The 22,405-nt window shown below is 38.6% G+C and overlaps 1 protein-coding gene across 3 annotated transcripts in view; it reads right to left on the reverse strand.

Annotated features, from left to right (window-relative positions):
• Positions 1–22,405, reverse strand: part of tamo (PUB and ZnF_RBZ domain-containing protein tamozhennic) — a 126,668-nt gene that overhangs the window by 87,978 nt on the left and 16,285 nt on the right. For all 3 annotated transcript variants that reach the window (XM_067148507.2, XM_068227915.1, XM_067148509.2), the window contains one exon: positions 4,831–4,990. In XM_067148507.2, coding sequence (XP_067004608.2) covers positions 4,831–4,963 — 133 coding nt within the window. In that variant the 5' untranslated portion in view covers positions 4,964–4,990. The remainder of the gene's footprint in view (positions 1–4,830; positions 4,991–22,405) is intronic.

Raw genomic sequence — 22,405 nt, forward strand, 5'->3', positions numbered from 1 at the left:
AATTAATCTTTAGACAGAAAAACAGAAATCATTTCAGCTCAGTCTATTGTTATCTACTGTTTAAAAGATTATGCTGTCTGGCAGAGCATCACTTTCTTCCAGAATTTGAATCATATCTTGCAGGCTTTCCTTTCCTGGGCAGTCATCACATTTGCCCATCAAGCACTTATAACTACTCATGCCACAAACGAACATGTCAAGTAGGTCTTTGTAGTTTATGTTAAACGTTTTTTAAAATTTGCTTTATGTCATACCAACACAGAGAGGTCTTATGGGGACGATGGGATAGGAAAGGGCTAGGAGTGGGAAGGAAGCGGCAGTGGCCTTAATTAAGGTACAGCCCCAGCATTTGCCTGGTGTGAAAATGGGAAACCACAGAAAACCATATTCAAGATTGCCGACAGTGGGGTTCGAACCCACTATCTCTCAAATGCATTTTTAACCTTTGCTCCATCAACCATTAACTTAACATTTTGATGGTGAGTACAAACACAGACATTATGGCTTCCAGAAGATCCACCAATGACACACCACTTGGGTCCAAGCTCTATTAATTTTGATCTTCCTACTTTACAGTCTGGGTTTCTTTGTTTGAATTCCACAAAATGTTAATTTAAATTGCAAAGCATGAAATGCTTCTGAACTTTGATGTTGTTTATTTTTAAAACAGTCTTTCTTGCCTGGACAGATACGACTATATTCATCATGTTCATAAAATTCATGAAATTTCGGTCTCAGTTTCTGGTTGAATGCAAATACCCTGTTTCTTCCCTAATTCTGGTAGAATATCCTGATCTTTCAATAGTTCCCATGTTAGTTTTAACCAACGCTCAGATACACTGAACTCTGTAGCTATTCTCTCTTGTGTCCATGAGTTAGGTAGCAGATTAATTATTGTCACTTTCTCACTTTCTCTCCTTAGTCTGCAACAGCACATTTCTCTTTCAGTTTGTTGATCAATTCCTGACATCTTCAGAACTTTTTCTTCACTCTTCTATTATGCTGCCAAATGACATCTCAAGATTTTTTCTGATGGTGTTTGAAACCATCCATATCTTAGCTTTGAAGGTAGATACTCTTTTTCTGAGCTTGATCATCTAATTTCAGATGTAGATGACATCCCGAATAGAGCACCAGCAGAGTCTACTTTTTCTAAATGTTCTTTAGTACACACACTCCTCCAATTCCTCTGTTTCTCTATTTATTTTTTGCTATAAATATTATTTTGTAGCAAGTAGGACATAGTGACTTTCTGGGTACAAGTTTTAAATTGTAGTTGATTTATTTTACACAAATGATCCAAATAATTTCTCTGAGCCCTCTGGAGATGGCCCTTTTTATGTATTTTTAAAGGATCACTAAAATATTGCCCAAATATATAACAATATTTTAAAAGATACTATACTTCATGGTACTTACAAACATGCCTCATATCACTGGAAACTCTGGATACAAACAACTGTTGCTCTTCTTGACTGTACTCACATATTTCCTTTATTTCTTTTATCACCGTACCATTCACACACTTTTGTGGCATTCTTCATCTAGGCTAGGAGGTTTGAATACCAAGCAAAGTTTTTTTTTTTTTAACAGCCAGTTAGTTGGGATGTGACAAGGTTGCATACTTAATAGTTTCCACAGATTTATTTGGCCCTGAAAAGGGCTGTTGTTTTGGTGCCTATGGTATGGAACTGGGTTGGAAGAGGCTAGGAAACATGTGACAGGATTTCAGTTACTGATGTTGCCGAACGCAGTACCTGCTTAAACCGCTGACCTCTGTGGTCGATACAGACCTGTGCACAATGTTGTAAGGACCATCTGGCACATTGAAACATCTACAGCGTGACAGATCAGCATGCCTCGGTGATGAGCAGTCCAAGCTGACCAGGACTGGCCAGCTCCTACGTCTACACCAGTTGTTTTACATAGCCCTACAGAAAAGAATCCAAGGGCGTAAGACTGGGCAATCTGGTGGGCCTGGTCCTCCCTTTCCTATCCATTTATTAGGACATGTCGCATGGAGATGGTTCCAGATAACCACTGCCACAAGCGGTGGAGCTCCGTCATATTGAAACCACATCCTGCAGTGATTGAGGAATGGCACATGTTCCAAGAAGGTAGTTCATCTTGAAGAAAACGCATATAGTTTTTTTTTTTTTTTTTTTTTTTTTTGCTAGTTGCTTTACGTCACACCAACACACATAGGTCTTATGGCGACGATGGGACAGGAAAGGCCTAGGAATTTGCCTGGTGTGAAAATGGGAAACCACGGAAAACCATCTTCAAGGCTGCCGAGAGTAGGGTTCGAACCTACTATCTCCCGGATGCGAGCTCACAGCTGCACGCTAAAACGTAGATAGTGTTCTCCCATCAGAGGTCCCTCAAATAAATGGGGACTAATGAGGTGACGATCACTCATGATGTCATACCATAGTTCACTCCCAACTGTACCTGAAAAGCTGCCTGTCACACCCAATGAGGAGTATCCACACTCCAGTAATGCATGTTATGGCGATTAACAGTTTAGTTGTTGTGGAACTGCGCTTTGTCCATAAATAAGACGGTCGTAAAAAGGCAGGGTCAGTGTCCACATGATACAGGGTCCACTAACAGAATGCCACCTGGGCTTCAAAATCATGACCATGGACCTCCTGGTGTAAGTGCAGATGGTATGGGTGAAACCACTGGGTATGCAATATCCACATAACAGACACCCAACTGACATTCGTCTCTTGAGCAATGGCCTGTGTGCTAGTGTTAGGATTATGCCAAATACTGTCCAACACAACCTCTTCATTGTAAGCAGATGTCATCACAGGATGATCTCACTTTGCTATGGGCTTTACGTCGCACCGACACAGATAGGTCTTATGGCGACGATGGGATAGGAAAGGCCTAGGAGTTGGAAGTGGCCGTGGCCTTAATTAAGGTACAGCCCCAGCATTTGCCTGGTGTGAAAATGGGAAACCACGGAAAACCATTTTCAGGGCTGCCGATAGTGGGATTCAAACCTACTATCTCCCGGATGCAAGCTCACAGCCGCGCGCCTCTACGCGCACGGCCAACTCGCCCGGTAGGGGGGTTGGGATGATCTCAAATAAGCCATGTCATTCCCAGGGACGCAGTAGACCGCAGACATCTTTGCACACTCCGAAATGTCACGTATGCTCGTCTATCTGGATAACGTTCTTGATAAAGTAGTTGTGCCTAGTATGCATTCTGTCCAGCTTCTCCATACAGGAGTAACATATCCACATACTCGTTGCTGGAATGCATCATAAAGCAGTGAATAAGCTTTGTGTTGTGACATGCCTTGAAGGAGGGAAGTTTGCAGCTACATACCTACCTGCCATCACATGTTGTTACCGTTCCAATGGGGCACACATTGCCCTCCCTGTGGTCTATAAGCTTGGAACATGTACAATGTAGCTAACCGGTTACCTGTGTCCTAGCCACAGACCATCACCTCATTCTTTATCCAACCCAGCTCAACACCCTATGCCATACAGTCCTTTACATGGCCAAATAAACAAATCGGTCTGTGGAGGCTATCAAATATACAACCTTACCACATCCCATTCAACTGGCGGTAATATATATACCCATACACTTGCATGGGATTCAAACCTTCAAGCACTGTCCACTATTACATCTCCCACCAGCCCTTGCCATGTGAACTACTCAGAGACAGGACATGCAGCGTGTAGTTCCCAGCCTATGCAATACTTCCTCCTGGTCTGTGTGTGAACCTCCTGTTGTAGGGTACATGTTCTTCGTATCTGTGCTTGTTTTAAGGGTTCATTTGAGATGTCCATAATGAACTAATAGTGGTGTTCATGATTCCTGTTGTCTTCTAGACTGTAACCAAACATTTCGTTATATTACCCCAATTTAGGGAGACGGACCGATGTATTTAAGAAATGTAGTAAAAGCAGTGGGATGCATAAAACTAGATCACAAGGGGTTGATGACCACATGGTATATAATTATACTGAAATTATATTTTTAAAATATTGAATTGTTCTTCTTTGTCATGGTTTAATTCAGAACGTGACCCTTCAAGCAATTCTATGAACAGTACTTTGCCTTGCATCACTGTCTCCTGCTGTATGTAGTTCTTTTAAGTGACATATCTGGTTCGGGGCACATCCTCCATCCCCCATCAGATTTACCCTGGATAAGATGCTACTCACTGGCATCTCGCAGGATAACATGGCTGAAAAATGTCAGTATTGTCCTTTGGATGTTTGGAAGTAGGCATGTAATGGGGACAAGTGCTAGCTCCTTCAGGTTGAAGTCATTTGTTGTTCTTTCCACCAATGATATTCGTACCATTCTTTAGTAGCATGTCATCTCAAAAGCCTTGATTCTCATACAAACTGTAGCATTTATAGTCCACAACTCAGAACCAAGTGTGGTGATAGGAAATACCAAAGCCTGCAGTCAGTGCAGACACTCCATTATATTGTTCAAATATGACAATATACTACTGAAAACTCTTAAACATTTTCAAATATGAACAAGGATAAAACCCTCAGGTTATTGAACTATCAAAAGATTCAGACTAGATTACTAAAATAGCACATATTTTAACTAAAATGTTCAAGGTACAGTAAAACAGGATTACATTTTTTTTAAGATACAAGTCTAAAGCATACTTAAGTCAGGATACCAGCAATACTAGTGAAAGACATACTTTGAGTATTTGGAACTAACTAACTAACTAACTAACTAAATAAATAAATAAATAAATAAATAAATAAATAAATAAATAAATAAATAAATAAATAAATAAATAAATAAATAAATAGTGTGGTAATATTCACTTACTTTCAAGTTTTAAGCGCTGATCTATTTTATTGGGACTTTCGTCAGCTTGTAAGTAGCTGAGATGCAACTGATCTATTTGCATCCATAACTCTCTCAATCGATCACGATGCATGTAGTCCGTCATATTAATCATTTAGGCACTATTTTCAAATACAGTTACCTGCAAATTAAGGAATAAGTTACAACACAGAAATCATTACTAGTCATATTACAAAATAAATATTATACAATCTTCTAAAACAAGTACAGATACAGCAGAATCACTTTACATTACTGACCATGCCCTTCATGCCCATGCCTGTGGTAAATGGGAAGCTGTTCAGGTTGCAGTTGTTTGGCCTGCCACAAGTAATATTTACAGCAGTGAAATTTTCCCTTGGAACACAATACATTGGTGATAACATGACAACACAGCAGTTTGATTGGACAATTCTGAGTAGCCTTGCCCATTTGATAAAGAATATAGATGAACTCAAACATCACAGAATATTTTTATAATGAAAGGTATGTATGTATGTATGTATGTATGTATGTATGTATGTATGTATGTATGTATGTATGTATGTATGTATGTAAGTACAACCAGTTTCTCTAAGGGGAAGGGGTTGGGTATGAACTGAGATGAATCTTCGTAGCAAGATTTTATGACCAGATACCCTTCCAGCGTCAACCTCATCAGAGAATTTAATGAGATGAGATGAATAATGTGATATACGAGAGTAGGAAAGGAGAGGAGTGAAACCTGGTGCCGGCACATAGCCAAATTCATTCTCCCAACTTTTTTGTCGCATACTATTCAATTTCTCATTTCTTTTCTTCCTTTTTCTTTGTCTAGATTCTCTCAACTTAAAGAAGAGATACAATATCAATAATACAAACACCTAACATATTCAGCATTTCATATTCATGCTAATATAATTAGAAAGCAAGGTCCACCACAAAAAATTTGGAGAAATTTTCTGCCAGCATTGTTTGTTTTTACAACCTGCATTAGATCAACATTACTCAACAAGAGTCATAATAAAATCTCCCACTCACCTATTCATATAAGAACGTTCTACCTAGTCTTGTCATAAATACTGTTACAAACTTTTGAGCTGTATTGTACAACAGTTTTTTTGTTGCTGATAAACTTAACCATGATAGGTTAAAATGATTATATGATCCGTATTGACTAGTTTGAATGCAGTACAAAAATATTTAAAATAGTTATATTTGAATCAGCCTTGTCAATACACTTATTAATGAAAGAAAATTATTTATTCAACCACACATGTTTCAGGAATTCAACCATTCCCTTCATCAGTAAATATTACTTGTGCCAGGCCAAACAACTGCAACAAGAACAGCTTCCCATTTGCCACAGGCATGGGCATGAAGGTCAGTAATGTAAAGTGATGAAGGGAACGGTTGAATTCCTGAAACATGTTTGGTTGAATAAATGATTTTCTTTCATTAATAAGTGTATAGACAAGGCTGATTCAAATATAACTATTTTAAATATTTCTGAACTACAGTTTTTTACTGCGATAGTTTCCTTTCCCTGCCATGAGCCACCCTTGGCATTGAGAGTTTAGGCATAGAAGCGAGAGGTTGTTTTTCCAAAGTGTTTATGATGAAGTGAGGGGAGTATGGGAACCGTGTGGCTGTAATAGTGCTTCACAAGGTAGAAAAATCTGCATGTGATATTTTCAAGACATTAAAAATATTGAAGCTTGGTAGAACATTTGTGTACCGCATTATCTAGCAATTCCTCGGGACTGGGACTCTTGATGACCGGGCCAGACGAGGAAAACCACGCTCCGTCAGGACTCCAGCACCCGTGAAAGCAGTGCCAGCTCGTATTAGCAGAAATGCACTAAGGAGATAATCAATCATGGCTCGTGAGCTAAATGTCTCGAAAAAGCCATGTCTTGCACGTTACGTAGTGACCTTGGGTGAAACAGAGGACACTTTCTCACAGCCCAGCTGAAGATCCAGAGGAAGCTACAATCAAATGGCCTCCTGCATAGGTACACTCAAGATGGGCATAAGGAGAATTCTTTTTATAGATGAAAACATTTTCACTGTTGAAGAATCTTTTAATGTCCAGAGTGACAAGGTGTATGCCTCATCTTGTGAAGCCCATGCAGGAACTCCGATGATTCAGAGAGGCCATCATGCTCCTTCAGTAATGGTTTGGTGGGATGTGCGGTATTGTGACATTAATGAGCTCCATTTCTGTGAGCAAAGGGTGTAAACTTCAGCGAAAGTCTACAAAGAGGCAGTGTTAGAGCCAGTAGTAAAGCCCTTAAGCAACACACACACATTAAAAATAAAGAATGGAGTTTCCAGCAAGATTGAGCACCAGCACATGAAGTCAAGACCACCCGGGAATGTCTTTAAGCCAATGTTTCAGACTTCATATCTCCAGCTGATTAGCCTTTGTCCAACCCCAACCTCAGTCGGTCCAAACGACAAGGAAGAAGTGACAAGGTGTATGCCTCATTATCTCATGAAGCCTGTGCAGGAGCTCCTATGATCCAGCGAGGCCATCATCCTGCTTCAGTAATGGTTTGGTGGGGTGCAAGCTTTACTGGCACCACTGAACTCCATTTCTGTAAACCTGGATTATAGACATGTGGTCTGAACTTGAGGAGATGGTCTGAAAGAAGAGACACCTAGTATTGACAGCCTGAAGCGCTCCCTGCTGAAGGCTGAAGGCAGTGGCAGATTTCCCTTTGGAGATCGTGCGTGCTGCCATAGATGACTGGCCTATGAGACTTGCCACCTGTGTAAAGGCAAACAGCAACCGTTTTGAGAAATGATTGGTGCTATGCATTCACAATAGATGTAATATAAATACATTACAAGGAGAATAAAATTTCTTCTTCTTTATTGTTTGGGCCTAGTAAGGACCACAGGGCTCATATATCTTCTCATCACTTGGGCCTTCTGTTGTCTCCTCTTCCACTACTCCACTTTTTGGCTGTGAGCAAGTTTTCTTTCCTCCGTCCACATAAGTCTGCTGGTCTCTGTGTTCTTCCTACTAGTAACTGACGGAAAAATTCCCCCACTGGATGGCTTGCCGAAACTGTGGGCAGTAATGTATTGACTCATGTGGGATCCCCAGTTGTTCCAGATCAGACTTGACCGAAGAGATCCACTTGTTCCTGTATGTCTTCCCTCTGGCTGTTACAGCAAAGATCCTGTTGGTGAGTCTATAGGGATTCATACAGGTTAGGTGCCCATAGAAGACCACGCGCCTTTTTCTTATACAAGTAACAATGTCTTGATGATGTCTGTATAGCTCATCTTTATGTTTTTCTTTAAAAACCTTCTAACAGTATTTAAGACAAGATCAGGTAAACTGCAAAACACAGCATGTTATTAAAAACTTTTTAATGTGTTAATAATATAAAATTATTTTTATCATGTTTTTGTGCCCAAAATATTTTATTCTTGAATTTTAAGACATTTTTCCCACAATGACTAGCTGAAGATGACCCCAACATGGTTGAAACATGTTCTAGTTTTAATATGACTGTACACACCCATTTGATTTTAAGTGGACAGTCTTAAATTTGTATTGAACAGGTGGATCACCAAAAATAAATTCTTATAAATTTTATAAATAATTTTATTATGAAAACATATAGCCTACTCCTGTTGAATAGCACCATGGGGTTTGCTCAGAGCTTAAAGTCCTCATCCGACGTCCATATGTGACCCATTTTGCAGAAAGGGACCCAAAGTCAAATGTTTTCATTTTTCAGATTTTTGTGGTTATAAAATTTGCATAAGATACAGAACATTATACAAAAAGTTAATGCTTCCAGGTGCAATACTTCAGAAGATATTAATTATAATTAATATCAATCATTATTGAGTGTTGCTATTAAGAAAACTGTATTTTGAGAAAAAAGCCATTAACTTTCGCTGATTTTTTTGAACTGTACAAAGTTTTCATGACATCAAGTGGCAAAGACTTAAACTGCTGCATAACCATATCTGCCAACTTTTGAAAACAAAAAATTGGAAGAGTCTCAAAATACCTCTTTCCTGTCACGCAATGGAAAAAAAAAAAAAAAAAAAAAAAAAAAAATCACACCAGCAAACAGTCCAAAATACAAAACATGAAAATTCCCTTGACTCACTAATACATGAGAACGGTTCCGATTTTTTCAGAAAATCGGAATTATTGCTTTGCTGTAATCAAACATAAAACCTTGAAAGAGCACATCATGTCACAATATTTAGTTATAACCAATCAGGTAAATTAAACAGCCTCCATGGCTCAGGCGGCAACACGCCGGCCTCTCACTGCTGGATACCGTGGTTCAAATCCCGGTCACTCCACGTGAGATTTGTGCTGGACGAAGCGAAGGCAGGACAGGTTTTCATCCGGGTACTCCGGTTTACCCCGTCATATTTCATTCCAGCAACACTCTCCATTAACATTTCATCTATCAGTCATTTATCATTGTTCCACAGGAGTGCGACAGGCTTCGGCAGCCGGCACAGTTCCTATCCTCACCGCTAGATGGGGCTTCATTTATTCCATTCCCGACCTGGTCGAATGACTGGAAACAGGCTGTGGATTTTCAAGGTAAATTAAGCTCCTACACAAAAAATATCACTTTCTCTAGCTCTGTCACGTGGATGAACACTTCAAGACACCTTCTCTAAACAAAACTGCATTTATAAATTATCACAGTTGAATTTATTCAAGCCACAATGGTCAACCTTCTGAACAACACAATCACGACCACGGCAAACAAAAAGATGATGCAACACAAGGGTGAAAAAGAAGAACAGATTGAGCACCACGATATTTGCTGTTCATTTTAAAGCCGACAGTGAGAACAGGACTTCAACCATACTCCAGCTAAGAAACTCATCTTTAGCAGCTCATAATGGCCAGAAAGCGAAGGACTTTCCACATTCACAGTAACCAATACGAAAAGGACCATGAACCTTTGAAGGACCACCCTAAAACAGCAGGAGTTTCAAAACATACTCCAAATTCTGCAGTCACTGACTTAAAATCGGGAGAAAGAACTAACTGATCAGAAAGTAAGGAAGTTATGTAAAAGATCAGGAGTCTCCCAGTAAATCAGGAGAGTTGGCATGTATGCATAACTTTGTTAAGAAGACTTGTACATAGCGCAAGGATCTTTCCGTGCAACAGGTGACACATGAACACTGCAGTGAGGTTTGGAATTAAGTCCAGGCTTCTGGCACGCAATCTAGTGATATGAAATTGTATACCACCACCTCTCCTACTCTAATGGCCAACATTCTGATGGTGAAAATTTTTTCCACCAGCAGCACTTGAACCAGCTAACCATGGTGTGAAACCATATAGACTTTATACCTTAATAATCAATCATGGCCACCAGGCACACTATTTTTATAATAAAATATAATTCAGTAAATATCAATGACTTTATCTTTGCACGACGACATATAGCCTAAGGGTTTTGAATTTTTTCATTGAGAATGTCGATGCTTTGCGATATAGTATTTTTTGTACATTTCATGTAGTTACAGGCATGCCCTGAAGTATCCTGTGTATCATGTTTTAAAACTGTGCCTGGCACAGTATGCATTAACGTTTTACACCTGGTTGTGTGAGCCATGACATACCAGACAGAAAAGCGATGGGCCAAATATGAAGGCTAGCATAAAAATTTGGAACTCGTTTATGACAAAAGATGAAGTAACATAATGTTCCATCAGAAATGTAATCGTGTTGTACACTTGCCTAGTGATTGAGAAAAATTGGAGCAATATGATAGAAACTTGAAAAATGTCACCATTTTTTCATTAGTGTACTCTATCCACTTGAGCCATAATTTTTCACACATCTTTCAGTGGGGGTGGGGGTCAGCAGCATTTATGCCCCATAATGTTACTGCAGAGTCTGTAGCTCTTTTTCTGAGATCCTGATACAGACTTGGGACCTTGGTCTTCTTGGCCTTAGGGTTCCTATGAAATATGCTGATTTTTCATGTGGCTTGCAGGTTGTCTAATGTTTCATGAAATGTGCCCCAATACTATCCACAACTCTGTTTTATGTATTTACAGAGCCCACGTAATTTATTGTGGATGACTGATTTTCTGTCTTATGTTTGAATGGTCTTTAGTACTACTTTATCAAGTAGCCATTGGCAAACAGCATAGCTTTTGTATGTTCTTTCTCTTCTTCTTACAACAGGCATCAGGTACTGTGGATATATTCTACAGCCCCCCATTCACAGGGAGGGCAGAAAAAATTCAGAGAGATTACAATTTTTATAACCTACTCCTCAATTTATCTCAGTAATTTCTGGGTTTCAGTCAAGAGTTTAAGGGCAAATGACCCTTCTGATGCCACTTAATTTTTCTGATGAAAATTCTTTCCAAGAATTTGCTTGGATTCAGTTTGACCATCAGGGTGGAAAGCGATCAGCTAAGCCAGAGGTGCAGAAAATTTTCTCTGAACTGCGGAGCCAGCAAGAATCCCACCAACCCGATACCTATAAATAATTGAGTTACGCTACTTAGTTTTGACCTCAATATTACTTTTTCTTAACATTTAAAGTCCGGCTCCATGGCTAAATGGTTAGCATGCTGGCCTGTGGTCATAGGAATCCCGGGTTCGATTCCCGGCAGGGTCGGGAATTTTAACCATCAGTGGTTAATTTCGCTGACACGGGGGCTGGGTGTGTGTGTGTTGTCTTCATCATCATTTCATCCTCATCACAACATGCAGATCGCCTATGGGAGTAAAAAAAAAAAAAGACCTGCACCTAGCGAGCCAAACTTGTCCTCGGACACTCCCGGCACTAAAAGCCATACACCATTTCATTAACATTTAAACTGTCCAGAAGTATTAAATTAAAGAGCTACGGTAGGACTATTAGCTGTAAACGCTAATGCCAGTTTTTTTTTACAACCTTCAGAATATACTGAGCATAGACTTACAATCTTACAGAATAATGACCTATATTCTTGCATGGTCGTTGGAGACCATGGATGTACCTGTGGTCTTGCTACTAAAAAAGCACTAGAAAAAAAGCCCTTGTAGAATCAAATTCATTTACTGCAGGTACCTACATATTACGAATCATCAAATCACACAAAATGTTTGTTTCTAATGACAATTTGAATCTATCTTGTATAAGGTTCAGCTGACTACATCCTCACTCAGACAATGCTGTACAAACTGAAAGAACACACACATAGACAGGTGTCCCAGAATAGGAAATCTGTCACTGCTTGCCAACTCCAACAGTTCGAACAATGTTTTTCTTCCTCTTCCAAGAACTCTGAACTGATACTACTCATTTAGTATGCATTATAAGCAGTTCCCACCTTTTTCACATTCTGAAAGCTGCTCCCTGAAATGTTCCGCCAACATTGAGACGACATCAACATAATGTTCCAGATCATTTCCAGTTGGCCATGCAAAGGTATCAGATAAGGTTGTACATTTCTCTACGGTTCCACGAACCAGAAATCTTTCCTTCAATTATCTGACACTATGACTAATCAGTTTTTCTTTCTGCAAATGGACAGCAGAACTAGCAGCTGGTCTAACTCCCTTCAGTTGGATGTCTTGGAAATTGCCACTAATGCAGATGTTTGTTACATCCGTAAATATAGCCAGTGTAAGAAATGCCATAAAATAGGCCAGAATTAAATTGAGTACCTGTGCAAAGAACAGGATAAATTATAATCCTAAAATTGGATTGACTACTGAATGAGTATAGAATAAATACAACTGTATAAAAACAACTAACAATAAGGGAGAAATTGGAAGAATGCAACAAATAGAACAAAGGTTAAGTCAATATTCCATCTTTACAATACCATAAGTTTATTGTCTAGTTATTTAAACAACATTATTAAATAAAATGATACGGGACATGTTTCGTCGAACTTGTAGTCATCATCAGCCGTACGATATTCAAGAAAAAGCTTAAAAAAGGACAAGGACAGAACAACACAATAAAATAAATTGGTTGTCGAACACGTCAATCAAAATAGCGAGGATGTTTCAAATTGTTCCAAGTACAAACATTCAAAACCTGTTGACGAAAAAACTTAAAATCATACACATGAGACGATATAGTAAAGTTTGTTGTTAAAATTCTTCTTGAGAGTGCCGTTGATATGCAGCAATCAGGTGTGTCGGCAAAAGCTGATAATGAAGTGCATAATGTTATTTGTAGCAGAAAAAAGACGATCAACGAGCATGTGTAGGGAATCCAGAGAGAAGATGTAAAAAACGTCATATTGGTGCAAAGTTGACATTTCTTATTAAAACTAGGTGGAATATCAGATCGTATGACATACGTAAAAATACAGTGGATTGTTTTAGAATGAGAGTAAAGATTAATGTAAAAATTGAAATTAAGTAAGCTGGTTTAAAAAAGGAAGATTGTGGCACATCTGATTACTTGCGTTCTCGCTTCTCAAAGAGTAATTAGGCGGGTTTTTTTTTTTTTTTTTTTTTTTTTTTTTTTTTTTTTTTTTTTTTTTTTTTTTTTTTACTGACTGAGGATGAATTATGAAGGAGGACATGTGTGATGGGAGCCAGTGTGAGGCGAAATTAGGGGAAGGTTGGAATCAATAGACGGGGAGCGATCATATGGAAGTTTGTTTGAATGTTTGTCGAAATAGGAACTGTTGAGTAATGCCTCAAAAATACGTTCATAGTTTCTGAAAACTCATTTAAATTATGATTGGGGTTGCGTTTTTGATCTATGTTAATATAAAAGTTTTCTAAAACGTTGAGTAAACTGTCTTTATTATGAAAACAAAGAATTTTTAGGTCCTGTTCTATGGAAGTGAAGAAATGATTCGAATCTGTCATATGAGTGCTCATGGCGGAGTATCTTTTATGCTTGGCGGTGTTGACATGTTCTTTATATCTGATAAAAAAGCCTCTTCCGGTTTGCCCAATGTAGCTTGCGGAACATTGAGTGCAATTTAACTTATATACACCTGATTTATTGTATTTGTTCATAGTGTTATTGATTTTATGGTGGTTGTAAAAGAGATTAATATTATTGTTAATTGTTTTAAAGGCAATGTTGACCTTATCCTTTTTAAAAACGTTGGTGATTTTGTAAATCTTGTTATTGGTATAGGTGAAAGAGGCACAGTTGTCTGTTTTTCTTTTTGTTTCTCTAAGAAGGGTTGAACTGGGTCTGTTGACAATTTTGTTGACTATCCTGTCAATGAAATGCTTACTAAAACCGTTTTTATTTGCTATTAAGCGAATGGAGTCGAGTTCTTTTTTACGATTTGCATCAGATAAGGGGATATGGTAGGCTCTGTGGATCAAACTATAAAAGGTTGCTCTTTTTTGAGATTCCGGATGTATCGAATCTTGCCGAATGGTATTAACAGTTTGGGTGGATTTCCTGAAAATAGTGTAAGAGAATTTATTGGAGCTGTTGTTGATAGCGATATCTAAGAAGTTTAAAGAATTATTAACTTCAACTTCGGAAGTATATTTGATCCATGGATCAATTTCATTTAACTGCTCGAGAATGATGTCACCGTTGGAGATGTTATGATCTATTATGGCAAATATATCATCGACATAGCGTGTCCAGAATACAATACCTTTAATTTTATTGTGAATTTTAGAATTTTCCAAATGGTCTAAATAAATTTCTGCCATTATTCCTGAAGCTGGGGAGCCCATAGGAAGACTGTCCTGCTTGTAAATTTCACCATTAAAGGTAAAATAATTATTGGAGGTTACAAATTCTAAAATATTTAAGAATTCTTCTATTTCTTGTAAGCTTAATTTTCTGTGCTTTAGAAAGTTGTCCTTGATGATCTTTAAAGTTTTTTTGACCGGTATATTAGAATACATGTTAATTATGTCAAAGGAGTACATTTTTTGTTGTGGTTGCAAGGTGGTGGTGGTGATTATTGTTTTAAGAGGAAGTACAACTAGGCAACCATCCTCTATACAACACTAATCAGAGGGAAAAAATGGAAGGGGTCCGACACTTCGAAAAATGAAGATATCGGCCAAAGGAAGACAAGGGCCACGAAGGGCATGAAAATGAAAGACTCCCTAGCCCTCGCAAACCTAATAGTGTCGGGGTCGGAAAAGAACAAGAGTTGACCAAGGGAGGTCGGATAGGATAAATGAAAGTGAGGAGCCTGGCACAAGTAAGTGGAAGCAATGCCAGGACTCAGCTGAGGGCCCCGTGGTCGCCAACCCACGCTCCAAAGTTCAGAGCCCCTGGGGCCCCTTTTAGTCGCCTCTTACGACAGGCAGGGGATACCATGGGTGTTATTCTACCGCCCCCACCCACAGGGGGATGTGGTTGCAACTCTAGGTTTTTGGTCAAATTACAAAATTCTATGGAATTCTTAATAGAACTGGGATTTTCAAACTTGAAGTATTTTTTCAAGAAGTTGTGGATAAATTTAGAGGTTTTGTAAGTCGGACTGTTCCTATAGTTTACTATGGGTCTTATGGGGATATCTGTTTTGTGGATTTTTGGCAATGCTTTAGCTGTGGGAATACTAGGATTCATATTAATAAGTTTCTGAGATTCATATTCAGTTAAAATGAAGGACGTTTGTTTTAATAATTGTTTTAAGTTTTTTTGGATGTTGTTAGTAGGATCTTTTTTTCATCAGTTTAAAAGAATTATCGGAAAAGTAAGTTTCGGTTTTTCGTATATAAGTCTCTTTGTTCATGATAACTGTGTCATTACCTTTGTCTGCTTTAGTGACTATCAGATCGTTCGCGTTGATTTTTTGCTTTAATGAGTTAATGGCTTTTTTAGGAAATAAGGGAGCTGTAGATTTGTTACTTTCAATTAAATTAGAAAGTTTTTTACGAATATTGAGTCTAATTTCTGTTTGATTGTCAATTGGCAATTTTTGTATAGCATTTTCAGTTTCAGCTGTAATGGCAATGGCATCTTTCAATTTAAAGACAGTAGGCCAATTAAATTTAGGGCCCTTCTCCAATATGTCGATATCTGAAGCGCTAAGTTGGGTATCAAAAAGATTTACAATCGGGTTGTGAAATTTCAAGTCTCCCGAGTCGGATTTGTTGATGTTCCTGTTGTGGAAAGGGAAGTTTTTGTTGGAATTGTTATTACGTATGAGTGTGTTGAATTTATTGTCTAGAGTAGCTTGTTTTTTAAAGATGATATTTTCTATTTTTGTATGAGCGAATTTCTGAAAAGAATCCCATTCTAAAGGGGTTAGGGAAGACGAAGCAATCAGATGTGCTTCATATAATTTTGCGTTGAGTAAAGATTTTTTCCTATATAGGAATTTGATTTCATTCCTGATCCATTATGCATTAGTCTTAAATTGGGTTTTTATGTGCCAATAGGAAGTGTTGTTTTTATTTTGATTAAATTTCAAGAAATTAGGAACGAGTTTATCATGTAAACATTTCTTCAAGAAAGCAATGTCCTTGCCTATTTTTGATAGCTTAATCTTATAATTCAAGTAGGTGTTAGCTTTGTTTGCCTGGTTGGCATAATCATTACATAAAATAAATTTCATTGTAAAGTCCGTATTGTCGTACGTATACTTTAAGGTTAAGTCAATATTCCACCTTGTCCCGTATTATTTAATAATGTTGTTTAAATAACATGTCCCGTATTATTTAATAATGTTGTTTAAATAAATAGACAATAAACTTATGGTATTGTAAAGGTGGAATATTGACTTAACCTTAAAGTATACGTACGACAATATGGACTTTACGATGAAATTTATTTTATGTAATAAAAATAGAACAAAGGTTGTATCAGAGATGCACTAACAATAAAATCAACGCAATGCATATAATAAGTTTTCAGGAGAAATAATGATAATCTGCTACCATTGTACCATCAGTAACATTTGGTAGCTCAGTCTTGCAGCATTGAATGACAGTGGATGGTAATGAGAAAGCAGAGCGCATAATTTGTAGCTTTGTGGAAGCATGGAAGATATTGTCTACCATTAAGCAAGGCAGCAAATAGCAATACAGGATAGGCAATCGTGGAACCATGAGAACAATGTGGACCACCACAGATATAAGAAGTGCATGCTGGATGGTACAAGAGAAAACAGACCGAAATCATAAAACATACAAGCAAGGACAAATATTAAATTCACTTGAGACACGCATTACCATGATTTCAAATCTAATTTCTTGACAATTTGCATATTCATTACCGGTAGTTTGCCAGAGGGGGGACGATATATAGATGAAGGATATTTAACTACAACATCAACAAGCAACAAAATTACTACACATCTAACAATGCAGTTCATTTACTTGTGAGTGAAAACATTCTATCAACCAGTGACATACTAGTGGATGATCAACATCCCTCTCAACCTCAAATAGAATATTTCGATTTTCAATAGTATACGTATACTTTGTTTATTAATTTCACAACACATTAAATTACAATGGGAAAATAGTGGAAGAGGTAAGATTAACATCTGACAGTTAAAACAATATTCTCAGGAATTCTGGTTTAAGACCTTCAAATTCTATACAACAAATCTCACACAGGGGAATTTTAGAGTTTTCCATAAGTAGAATGAATATCTGAAGACTCGTAACACCATGCTTAAATAACATCTAGTCTCCAAAAACCGTAAAAATGTAGTTAGTGGAACGTAAAAACAATAACATGAATGAAGAATGAAGGAGTATTGGTGTAAAAAGAAAGAACATCAACAGTCAAGGAAGTTGTGTAATCGTAACCCATAGGAGGTTGAAACGATCCTAAATAATAAATAACATCTAGACTTCACAGTCAACACACCTCTCAGCTTATCTCAGTATTCTTACAATCCTTCATTTTCCAACATGTTTTTTCTTCATAACAACTTGTAACACAAATAAAATTTAAAGTTTCGATCATTAGTTGATAGCAAGAATTTTAACCATCTTATAAAATACAATTTTGCCTGCCAACATGCGAATAATCATTGACAAGGAAATAGGAGTATGTTAACACTCATTTCCAATGCGCATTGCAAAATCAATTACTCAAAGTCCCTAACCAGAAGAACTCCCCAAGTACCACATCCTGCCATTAGGAGCGCCCATATGACCCACGAGCAGTCACGAGCTCCCAGCTTGCCTCACCATGCCAAGCTACCACACCTGCCACCAGACAGCAGCATGGCCAGGCACCAGCAAAAATCAATACTCCGGCAGCCAACCAATCACAGCGCTGGAGATACCACAACACAAAAAGAGCACTGCCTAGTGTTCAGTGCGGTCTCCTGTTTGTGTCTTATATCTGACACAACTGGTCCTTACTGAGTACGACAATCGAAGGCCCTGTCCGCACATGTGTTTGACAGTTCAAGTGCTTCAAACGCACCCTTCCCCCCTCCAGCCAAGCACCAAATAATCCAGGAGCTGGCACCAGGACACCGGCACCCCAGACTAAAACCCCACCCTCCCCTGTCAAGTACCCCTACCATGCCAAGACCAAACATATCCCATGAAGTCCACAGAAGTAACCCAAAATCCACTTTCTACGCCCAAATATGAACATTAGAGAGCCATGGAATATTCCCTGACCTAAACAGAACCAACTTCCTCCACGCATTACCGTCACCTCACTACACGACCACAGAAAACAAACAGTTAATGATAGTCCTCGGCTCTATAGCGCTAAAGTCAAATATTAATGTTTATTTTATTCCACCTATTCAATACATAAAGAGTGATTTTAATTAAGAATTAAATCTTATGAAGAAAATTATAGGGACATGTTTTGCCCTTTATTTAAGGGCATCTTCAGCCTTAATCTCAAACCTGAAAGATAAATCAGGATCCTAATTGTTCTTAAATTGTTTTTTTAAGATAAATTACAAATGATAAAAGTGAGGATGATGTAGGTATATGCGTCAAAAGATGAGCAGCGAGAGGGATGACAGTAGTTAAGATATTCTTATAATAAAGTCTTACAAACAGTCGTAATTTATATACCTTTTTGAATGTCCTTGCCTAAAAATGTGGTAACAAGTTGCATATTACTAGTTCTATAAGAACACAAATTGCTGCGTTGAATCTTGTTAAACAGCGCCCTGTATTGATCGAGGGCGTTAGAAATATGTTTGGAGCCTAAACAGTTTACTCTGTATAAGAAACTACAGTTGCCTTACCATCGAGCACTCTTCCTCACTCGTACGTGCTTTAAGAAGACTGCAGACTTCTCTCTTCACACGAGATTAACAACAAACTAACAACTTTAAATTTTATTACAAACCCCACTTGGAATGATCAGAAATACTTTTCTTCATCATTATTCTAAAGATCAAACTGTTTAAGCTCTAATTTGATTTCTTATGCCCTCAAACTTCACAGGACGCCTTTTAGTAGAATTAAATGTGTTCTCATAGAACTTTATAGTTGTGGCTACTTACTATCAAACATTTCCCTCGCCCCTATAGCGTAATTTGAGACAGCGGCAGAAATGTCTCATCACTAGCTTTAAAATGTATTTAAACTCCACTTGGAGTAATCAGTAACATTTTTCTTCGTCATTATTCCAAAGTTTGAACTGTTTAGGCTACCTACAACATCCTCACTTTTATCATATGTAATTTATCTTTAAAAAAACTACAATTAAGAACAATCAGGATCCTGATTTATTATCTTTCAGGTTTGAGATTGAGGCTGAAGATGCCCTTAAATAAAGAGTGAAACATGTCCCTATAATTTTCTTCATAAGATTTAATTCTTAATTAAAATCACTCTTCATGTACTGAATAGGTGGGATAAAATAAACATTAATATTTCTTTGACTTTAATGTACAATTCAATACGGACCAAAATATGATAATTATAACATGTAATCTATAGCGCTACTCGGCATAGACATCAAAGACAAACTTTTCAATAACTAGATTACCATTTTCTTCTACGACACAGAAGAACTCACTAGACTAACCACAGCACTAGCAAGCACAGACATTCACTATCAAACAATACACATACAGAACACAGATGCAAGCAAACAAAACAAGGAAACCCAAACCACACCACTCATCAAGCACAAATCCCCACAAACTAATGACCCACCACTTAAATTCACCAAAATTTGCCAAACGCACATACCCAACACAAACAAATCCCAAACCACAGAGCAAGGGACAGAGCTAGACAAGATTCCGAAACCTGCTCTCACCCGGGACAAGCACATCACTGCACAGACCAAAAGCAGGGATACATCTGATACATCTGGAAACAACACCCAATCCTACCTCTGGAAATTCATGACCTCCCGAGACCCTTACTTCCTTCACCTTCAAACCCTCCGAACCATCCGGAACTACCTAGCAGCCCACTCCTGCCACACCTAGGCCCAAACCTGCATTCCCTTCACACCCATCCGGCCAAGTTCAGGGCCAAACTCAACAGCCGCCTCAGCACAAAATTCCCTCCCCCTCTGATATCCAATCATCCATCTGGGTGCAGTGCCAGCGAACTCCAAGGAAAAACTGGAAGTCTTCACTCCCTATTTCAACCAATGCTTCAACATGCACGAAGACCCCAATTTCGACAATACAGACACTCAACTAAACCTAGCCTCCTTTCCTGCACTCACGCCATCCCACTCCCACACACTCTCAATTCATCCATCTGATGGCCCTATCACCCCAACCTAAATTCAGTCAGTCCTATCCAAATCCCGCAACACAGCCCCAGGACCAGATAAGGCCCATTAGCTACATATGACATGCCGCTCTAACCCTCCCAACTCTTCTGGTAGACCTCTATACCTTCATCCTCCTTACCAGATTCTAACCCTCCTCCTGGAAACACACCACAATGCTCCTATTCCCCAAATCCAGTAAACCACCATCCGAACTGAGTTCCTACCACCCCCATTATCCTTATCACGGTTTTGGCAAAAATCCTTGATAAAATTCTAGTCCGCCTCACCATCAATCCAATCATCTCCTACCCCTCTCCCAGTTCAGCTTCCATCCTAAACTATCCAGCAAAGATCAACTCCTGCACCTTATCCAAACCACCTCCAATAACTTCAAATGAGCCCGTCTATCCCTCCCCCCACTTTATCCAAACCCCCTTCCACTTATTCCGATCCCTCTCCCACCCTAAGGTGGTGTCTGCAAGAGAACTGTGAAGGCCTGCAGATTACGAGGTATTGTATGGTTGGCATGACGAATCCTCTCTGCTGTTATTCTTGGCCTTCTAGATTGGGGCCGCTGTCTCACCGTTAGTTAGCTCTTCAATGCTAATCACACAGGCTGAGTGAACCTCGAACCAGCCCTCAGATCTAGGTAAACATCCCTGACCTGGCCAGGAATCGAACCTGGGGCCTCCAGGTAAAAGGCAGACACGCTACCACGGGGCTGGTATCTGCACTTCAGTGGATTGAGCAATCCACATTTAAATTCTAACAGTTTGTTTTTATTACCTTGTACTTTCGACATTTTATTTCATGTGTAGTGCCATACGCTAAATAATAAAAAATAAATAACATGTTCAAACCATCTAAGTTCATCCCTCTCCATTCTGTTGAAAAGCTTTTCCACCCCAATTTCTTTCTTGACGTCCACATTTATCACTCTGTCCTCTCTCGTCTTTCCTATCATACTTCCTAGAAATTTTATTTCATTAGCCTGGATTTTATTCTCCTGTCTTATTGTCAGTGTCCAGGTCTCCAACACATGTCACTATTAGGCAGCAGTACATTTTATACATCACCTCTTTACACTTCATTGGTACTTCCTTGCTCCACATCAGATTTCTCACACTCTGATAGAATGCTTTTCTCTGTTGAATCCTTTTACTCATCTCCATGCCTAGCCCTGCATCCAGCATATATTCACTTCCCAAGTACTTGAAGCTCTCCACAATTTCAAGGTTATGTCCTTTTATAATTCATTTCCCTTCCCTTTCTCCTCTAGCCAAGACCATTGTCTTAAACTTTTCCATGCTGATCTTCATTCCATGTTGTCCTATTTCCTCTGGTTGTTCCGCACACCACAATATCATATGTAAACAGCACTGTCTTCAGCTCCTTAACTCCATATTTTACCTTTGTCTTCTTGACAATTTTGTACATAACCATTATGAATAACCAAAGTGACAGCACACTTCCTTGTTGTAGTCCAGTTTCATTCTAAAATCACTCTGTCCTCCCCACATGCATCTGAACACTGCTGCAACAATGTTTATACACTGCTTGCACTTATTCTATCATTTGTCTTCCAAATCCTTGTAGCTGTAGTAACAACTCCTCTGGATCATCATCATCATCATCATCATCATGAACCATCTCCAGTTTCCCGAATGTGGTGAATGAGCGCTCTCCATATACTTCTGTCCATGTAGAGGTCTTCTTCCATAACTTGCGGCAAATTCATACCTCATCCAGCTAGATCATTTCTAATCTGATTGATCCATCTCTTCCTTGGCCGACCTCTTGATCTTTTGCCATCGAGTTCCTTCTCAAACCACACTCCAGATATTCTTTGTGAGTCCATTCTTTTGAGATGACTAAACCATTTCAGCCTGGCTTCAGCACAAATCTCACTAAAGGTTTTTCACTTAGACAAGATGACA

This window comes from Anabrus simplex, chromosome 5 (genome assembly GCF_040414725.1).
Source record: "Anabrus simplex isolate iqAnaSimp1 chromosome 5, ASM4041472v1, whole genome shotgun sequence".
NCBI lineage: Eukaryota > Metazoa > Arthropoda > Insecta > Orthoptera > Tettigoniidae > Anabrus > Anabrus simplex.